The sequence below is a fragment of the Varanus komodoensis genome, unplaced genomic scaffold (genome assembly GCF_004798865.1).
Source record: "Varanus komodoensis strain SLA01 unplaced genomic scaffold, ASM479886v1 scaffold4, whole genome shotgun sequence".
Taxonomy (NCBI): domain Eukaryota; kingdom Metazoa; phylum Chordata; class Lepidosauria; order Squamata; family Varanidae; genus Varanus; species Varanus komodoensis.
The window spans coordinates 50,360,232-50,368,413 of record NW_025335941.1 but is presented as its reverse complement, the minus strand read 5'-3'; the positions used below and the strand labels follow the sequence as shown (position 1 = coordinate 50,368,413).

The window sequence follows — 8,182 nt, the reverse complement described above, 5'->3', positions numbered from 1 at the left end:
TCTGTTGACTCGGGTCTGTTACAAAAATGAAACTTAAATATGTAATTGTTGCAATGTTTTTATTTGTTAGGAAGTAGTCATTGTAAGTGCTGTCCGGACACCCATTGGATCGTTCCAAGGATCCCTTTTCTCACAACCAGCCACTAAACTTGGTTCCATTGCAATTAAAGGTGCAATAGAAAGAGCAGGTAAGTGATGAAGATTCATGAATTTAGCATGCTTCATGACTGATTTCCTGCAAATCTGCCTGAATGCTTAATCTTGTCCATTCACTTTGAAGAAAGCAGCAATTGAAGGCCACAACAACTTAGTCTGTACAACAGTGCACTTTGAAAGCAGGAAAAACTCTGCTTTGCTCCACATCTTATGCTTAGATTAAGTGTAGAATTCCTGTACTAAGAGCAGAGATAGCTGCCATTAGATAAGCTTTTAAAGGACTGTGTTCCACCCATGAATAAAAGCTTAATGGAAATTCTAGCTGCTTCACTATTTTATCATCCTGGGTTATTATTCATACTCCTCCCTCCCTCCCTTTCTTTCTTGATAATATGCTCATAACACAGTACCTCGTATTTCATTATTGGAAATTACTTCTCTGATTGCCATTAGGTATCCCTGTGAAAGAAGTGAAGGAAGTATACATGGGTAATGTCATCCAGGCTGGGCAAGGACAAGCTCCTGCAAGACAAGCAACTCTTGGTGCAGGTACTAAAGTTGTTTTCCTGCTCGTAGCTACTTAGGGCACATGTAGAGTTTACCTAGCTAAATAAAGCTATAAGAAACTGGAAGTAAATTTGTTGTTGTGCAGCATATAGGGTATTCTCAAGTCCAAAAAAAGAGAAAAATATAATTGGAGAATAATATTCACATAATACTCAATAAGGGGATGCAGTGGTGCAGTGGGTTAAACCGGAGCCGCTGGGCTGGTTGATTGAAAGGTTGACAGTTCGAATCCGCAGAAGGGGTGAGCTCCCGTACTCTGTCCCAGCTCCTGCCAACCTTGCAGTTCGAAAGCATGCAAATGCAAGTAGATAAAAAGGTTCCACTTCGGTGGGAAGGTAACAGCATTCTGGGCACCTCAGTGTTTAGTCATGCTGGCCACTTGACCATGGAAACTGTCTGCGAACAAACGCTGGCTCCCTCGGCTAGGAAACGGGAGATGAGCACTGCTCCTAAGAGTCAGACATGACTGGACTTTAATGTCATGGGGAAACCTTTACCTTTTTTACCTTTAATACACAATAGCCTGAAAACAAATGAACTAGAGTTTTGAGTTTCAACCTAAATAAGTCTTCTCGTTTGTTTGTTTTTTAACACCCGTATTCAGAACTGGGAAAGTTTCTCCTTTGCCTTTTTCTGTTTTCCATTCCGTAGCTCCCCATCTTACCTAGCGGAGTATATGTACCTGTATCTCAGGAGTAACTCATGGGCCTTACGCACTTGTCATGGCCGTTTCTGTGACCCTTACTGCTGCACTGCTGACATTTAGTGTGGTGGTAGAGGCAGTGGGAAAACTACCCCCTTTTAAGTAAAAATTGAAGTATGGCCAAAAAAAAGAAAGAAAAGTAGGGGGCTGTTTTAAAGTGAAATGGCCCTTTTGCTTTAAAGAGGAGTTATTTTTTCTGATACTGCATTGCCAGATTTCAATAACTTCACAGTGCGAAAGCAGAGGTGTGGCTTCCCATCCCTTTTCTGTACAAGATAGTCAGCTGAATGGGAGTGTATGGCTAGAATGGTTTGTCGTGCTGGAGTGAAAAGGGATGACTCTGTAAGACAGAATGTTTGTTTGCAGAAGGGACTAAGAGAATTCAGGAAAGGTCTTTATCTTTCAGGGAGCTGACACTGGCCTGGGACAGTAGAAAAATATTCTGTTGGGTGATACATTTGAGATTCTGTTGTATGAATTCCTTTTTAACTTACGAAAGTTGCCACCATAGTTACAGTTGGCTGACAATTCCTATTATCATCTTAATAATTTATTTTGTTCTTAATTTGGCTTAGGTTTACCAGTTTCTGTTCCTTGTACAACTGTTAACAAAGTTTGTGCTTCTGGAATGAAATCTATTATGATGGCAGCACAGAGTCTGATGTGTGGAAGTCAGGTAGGATAATTGTATGCTGAGAAGATTTGTGAATATGTGGAAATATGTGAAGACTAATCTATCTTCTGTGTATTAATGAGCACCATTCATGGGAATTTTTGTGCATGCTTCTTTGAGGTGATGCTCTTGTGGAAATACTTTTTTAACTGGGGCATGTGAAGGAGATGCTGCTTACACTACTTTGATTGTTGATACTACTTTGCAACAAAATATGGCTTGTTTACAGTTATAATATATATGTATACTTTGAATGTTAAGGTCATTTTAAGTGTTTGTCTGAAGAGGAAAACAAAGCATCATAAAATCCTAAGTGTATTTTATTTCTATCCTCTTTATGAGATGCAAAAATGACCAAAGTAGCTGTAAAATGTGTCTGGACAGGATGTGATGGTGGCTGGTGGAATGGAGAGCATGTCTAATGTACCCTATACAATGAGCAGAGGAACAACACCTTACGGAGGGGTGAAGCTTGAAGACTTGATTGTAAAAGATGGCTTGACAGATGTTTACAACAGCATCCACATGGTAAATATTGGTCTTAGCATTTTAAATTATATTTTATTTTTTTAAATGAATGTAGTGAATTCTGGATCATAGAAGTTAAGAAGACTAATCTTTGAATAAAAGGAAATTACTATATTTAGCAGTTTTCCCAGCTCTGCTGAATTTCAGCATATATTGGCTTGGACAGAATCACTTCTTATAAAGAATTGAGAGCAGATTGCTACAGAAAATGCTGGTCTCACACTGAGTTGTGAAATGTGGTGCTTTGCTAAGCGTACACCTGATCTAGAAACAATTTTTGAAAGGACTTTATGCTTTCCTTTGCCTTTCTACCCCCACCTTCCCCAGGGTAATTGTGCAGAAAATACTGCTAAGAAGTTTTCTATATCACGGGAAGATCAAGATGCATACGCTATAAAATCATATACCAAAAGCAAAGAAGGCTGGGACTCCGGAGCTTTTGCAAAGGAAATTATACCTGTTACTATTTCTCAGAAAGGTAGTATGATATCATGTATAGCACTTCTATATTATGTTTTATGACATATTACACTAATGACTGAAAAATTGAGATTGGTATAAACATTCTATTTTGACAGACATAACTTGAGACAATGAAAATAGACTATTTTTTTCTTTGCCTATTTTTGTTGGAATGGAGCAAAAATAACTAATGAGGAATAACACTAATGCTTCAGCAGCATTAGCCACACCATATCCTTTAGGTTAGACAAAACTTTACTGTGTTGTTTTTCAGTTATGCTTCTAATACTTTTTGACACCTGTCAAAGTAATTGATAGAGACAATAGTGTCTAGAATCAATTTGAAATGAATGTTTACAATATGCTTTCATGTAATGCATTCTCTCCCCAGAATAATAGTGCATTGTCAGAAGTCAGATTGTCCTTCCTCTTGAAGGTATGGGGTCTAAAATAGTATCATCCAGAAGGCTGGTATTATTTACTTCCCCAGACCAGCCCTGTCTCAATGGCAGAAGGGTTATTCTGAAGTTCCAGTTATGAGCTCCTAAGTTATTCATCGTGCTCATGTGCACATTTTCCATTTATGAATAGGACAATGCAAAGGACAACAGGCCATTGGTTTCTCAACTACTGTCTTAACCACAAGATTTCACTGAACAGAAAAATGTTCTTGGCTGAGGTCCCACAAGATTGTAGTTCTGAGACCCAATGAATATTTCCCATATACCTATGTGCCTCTCAGAAGGCAGGTTGCTGTACTACTACAAGGGGGAAAGAAAAGGAAGCTTAAAAACTTATTGCAAATTCCTGTTTTGCTTTGTTTTGTTTTGGCACCTAAGGATCCTTGGTGATGTCTCACTATACTAAATGATTTTTTCAGCTTGAAACTGTTAATCTTGAATATTCTTGGAATACAGTTTTTCCAAGAATTCTTGTTTGTGTTTTATTTCAAATCATCTGATAGTTACAGTGTATTTTCTGCACTGCACTGGCTTGGCCTAAAGAAAACAAAAGCCCTACATGTTGGATGACATTGTTTTCAGACCCTGTCCATCCTTTCATTTTTGTGGCTTGCTAGCAAATCTAGATACGTCTCTCCCTTTTTTCAGAAAAGTTAAGGTAATGGAATGATGTGTCATACAGCAGCAGCACAAGGGGTATAGGATGCAGGAAGTGATACATGGATGAGCATCTCTCACTTGTGAAGTTAGGAAATGCCAGCCTTCTAGCCAGGTTACTAAGGAGGCTGATGGTATATCTTTGTAGGGCTGGATTCATCTATGAGATTCATCTTTTTACTAAATAAACTCTTATTTTTAGGGAAACCAGACACAGAGATTAAAGAAGATGAGGAATACAAGCGTGTTGACTTTACTAAAGTTCCAAAGCTGAGGGCAGTTTTTCAAAAAGAAAATGGTAAGCTTAGAAAAGATGCCAACTAATTTTTAATGTTGTAAAACTTCCTTCAGGCCATAGTTCAGATAAATTATTTCTTTTGATCTGACTGAGCACAAGGGGGATAGGACTAAAAATACTGGCATAATTTAGCTTGAAGTTCTTTAGTGCCAGTAACAAGGCAGTGGAAGAGGCCTTTCAGCCTTTTAAGATGTGGGCTGGGGAACCACGCAAAAGCTGGGAAGCCACCAAATGGTGGGTGGGGCCATAGGAAGTGGGCGTGGGTGTATGGGGAAACAAGATGGGCCAGACATTGCTCCTGAGCCTGAAGATCTGCAGCCCTGCTACATGTTGTGTAGCCAGTGTTTCAAGATAACTAACTGCTGGTAAAACTACAGAGGACTGGAAGGCATTCATGCCACTTTTCCTGAAAGATACTTTTTTTCAGGAACCGTAACTGCTGCCAATGCCAGTACGCTGAATGATGGAGCTGCTGCTTTGGTTCTGATGACATCAGAAGCAGCCAAACGACTGAATGCTAAACCATTGGCTAAGGTAGTAGGTAAGAATCTTGTATGTCTAGTGAAATTTAGTAAATGCTAGTGTGACCCTGACTGGTAGATGTGATGTAGTTTAATTTTTCTTCAATGTGCAGGTTATGGTTCAAGGTCCTTAAAAAGATCAGTAGATACTGCCATTGTTTCAAGTTCTGGTAGACGCTATAAAATTCTTGACATATTTGGTCCTCTCAGCTGTTTCTCTAAGACTGGGTACTTAATGTATCTTAAACATCAGAACCCTATGCAGTTTTAGAGAGAAAAGACTTACAATGCTGGGATTTGTAGCTTTTTTCTCTGTAAGTCTACATAAGACTATACCCTAAAAAAGGGATCTTAAAAATGTTGTCAAAGGAGCTGTAACCACATCTAGATCAGATGTCAATGCAAGCATAAAACTCTACATATTTATACATGAATACTATAGACATAGCTCAGATAACAAGATGTTTCTGATTTTACGATTGTTCTTTTGTAGCCTTTGCAGATGCTGCTGTTGATCCTATTGACTTCCCAATTGCACCAGCACATGCTGTTCCTAAGGTAGGAACTTCTACCAATCTTTTACCTTCAAACCAGTTTTTCCTGAAAGCAGGCAATGAAATACTTTGAAATATTACAAGCTACTCTGGGGCAGTGTACAATATCATATACAAGTTAATGTTTTAATAGTAAGAAAGTAAAACATGAATAATTATTTCTTTGTAGCTACTGCCAAAAAGAAATTCACAAACAGCAATGTTGGTGTGTTTTTTCCAGATACTTAATCAGACAGGACTCAAAAAGGAAGATATTGCAATGTGGGAAATCAATGAAGCATTCAGTGTTGTTGTCCTAGCAAACATTAAAATGTTAGATGTTGATCCACAGAAGGTGAACATTCATGGAGGAGCAGTCTCTTTGGGACATCCAATTGGGTAAATAGAAATAACACACTTGTCTGCACAATAAGAGGAGTTACCTACTGGAATCCCATTTCCCATTTCATAAAACACTTACTTTACAGTTATCTTATGATTGGTGGCAACCAATAAAAGATGACAAAGTACTTCTAGTTGTGTTCATTTAGTTGAAGATTAGCATTTCCTTGAATTGGATAAAAAAAACGCTTCACTTTTTGAAGTGTTCATTCTTTGTATTTTTAAAAATGAAATCTTGAGGCTATGCCGAAGACATCCAGATTTATATTGTTAACTGTTTGCATTGTATGCAGTATTTTGCTTCACAATACACTGGGAAGAAAGTTACAGTCTGTTGATGAATATCTAAAGTTCTTGGTTCAAATCTCTATGGGGAGGGATCCTGTGACCCTCCCAGATTTGGTGAGGCTACATCTTCCTTTAACCCTGATTTTTGTCCACAGCTGAAGCTGAAAGCAGCTCAGCATCATCTGAAGGGCTGCAGGTTCCTTGGTCTTGATCTAGCATATCTGGTTCAGGAACAGCTGGGCCAGACCCCTACCTGAGACATTGGAGAGTTGTTTCGAAACAGAGCAATTTGTCCTACATTAGCTACACCAGTAGACTGACCTAGGACAAAACAGGTTATTTTAGGTGCTTGCACATTATCTGTGTACTACTTTGCCTCAACATTTGTAGTCTTTATCCCCCTGATGTACTTAAATCTTCAACGTACTCAGTGGTTAAGTGTTGTCACAGCTCCTGGGAGGGAAGTTCATTAGGCTGTAGTTCCAGTAGCTTTGGCTGTAAGGGTGTTGAGCCTCTTTCAGAGGGCTGAATTTGAATAAGCTTTGGTGGCTGCATTGCAGTAATGCTTGGAGCTTGAAGGTAAGGGATAGGACCAAAAATACCCAGATAACTTAGCTTAAAGTTCTTACAGCCAATACCAAAGCCCAGGACTGGCATTTCAACCTTTTAGAACAGGAAAAACCATTGTACAAAAGCCAGGAAACAACCAAAAAGTGGTTAAAGAAAGGGGTATTGTCATATGTAGAACTCTGGAGGGTGTGTCTTAAGGTCATTCAGTGGGCTTCATAACTGAGTTAGATGCTATTTCTCCTGGTATGTTGCTCATAAGTCATAGGCTGAAAAACTAAGTTTAAGGTTAAGCAAACACCAAGCTCTTATCAGTAGTCAATGGACCTCAAACTGAATCAGCACATTTTTTGTGTGTTTTAGGATGTCTGGAGCAAGAATTGTTGTTCACATGGCTCATGCATTAAAGCCAGGAGAGCATGGCCTTGCTGGAATTTGCAATGGAGGAGGAGGAGCATCTGCAATACTGATCCAGAAATTGTAGATGTTAATATAAAGCCTTAAGACTCAAGTGACCAGGTGGCTGTTACAATTATTTATGGAACTGTAACAAAGATGTTTGGACTCAAATCTATCAATGTTTAAATGAAACATTTTTTTAAACTTTATCATGTTTAAATACATGTGGGTTTTTATATCATAGGGACTATAAAGTGTATCGGCTAAACTTCCAATATAAGATAATAAAGGTTCTGTACATCATGATCAACTGTGGACAAACACTTTCTTTTAAATTAGGGGTGAGTAGCCTTCAGGGTTGTAGATTTGTTTGGTTTTTAACATGAACCCCAGTATTTTCCATCTAAAGCCAGTTGCAAAAAAACATATTTAGCACCAAAGAACAGTGTGCTTCCAATCATACTCTTAGGCTCAGAATTCATTTCCAGTACCAGAACTACTCTCAATTCACCGGAGCTCGCCCAAGCTTTCCACTAAAGCAGCTAGGTGGATAAATTCATTTATTGCTACCTCTGGCATTCTCTTTACTACCCCTTCCCACCCCAGCCCAAAAAAAATCACTTGGGAATGCTCATATAGCCACAACTATCTGTGTTCCCTAAGGTCAGGAAAGAATGTGGAAATATTTCCAACTTTGCAGTCTAGATCCTTTGTATCTTCTTGCCAAGATAAAAAGACTGTCAGCACAGCAAAAAATACTTCTCGTGTTTGCCTAACCATAATGCAAAGAATTAGGGTTTCTGAGGCTGGAAAAAATAGCAGGAAGATGTGGTTACCAAATGGGTATTTAACATCCCTAGTGGTGCATACAGGCATCACAACTGGTGTGCAATTGAATAATTTCAGTAAATCAGAACTTGCTCTGCTAGGTGTCATTGATTCATAGGGTCATCAGAAGTTAGAGAAG

General features: G+C 38.7%; 1 protein-coding gene across 1 annotated transcript in view; it reads left to right on the top strand.

Moving 5' to 3' along the window:
• Nucleotides 1–7,521, top strand: part of ACAT1 (acetyl-CoA acetyltransferase 1) — a 10,841-nt gene extending 3,320 nt beyond the window's left edge. The window contains exons 3-12 of the mRNA XM_044441442.1: nucleotides 71–188; nucleotides 610–705; nucleotides 2,002–2,102; nucleotides 2,484–2,627; nucleotides 2,955–3,105; nucleotides 4,410–4,505; nucleotides 4,933–5,046; nucleotides 5,520–5,584; nucleotides 5,801–5,958; nucleotides 7,180–7,521. Coding sequence (XP_044297377.1) covers nucleotides 71–188; nucleotides 610–705; nucleotides 2,002–2,102; nucleotides 2,484–2,627; nucleotides 2,955–3,105; nucleotides 4,410–4,505; nucleotides 4,933–5,046; nucleotides 5,520–5,584; nucleotides 5,801–5,958; nucleotides 7,180–7,300 — 1,164 coding nt within the window. The 3' untranslated portion in view covers nucleotides 7,301–7,521. The remainder of the gene's footprint in view (nucleotides 1–70; nucleotides 189–609; nucleotides 706–2,001; nucleotides 2,103–2,483; nucleotides 2,628–2,954; nucleotides 3,106–4,409; nucleotides 4,506–4,932; nucleotides 5,047–5,519; nucleotides 5,585–5,800; nucleotides 5,959–7,179) is intronic.
• Nucleotides 7,522–8,182: the final 661 nt, after the last annotated feature.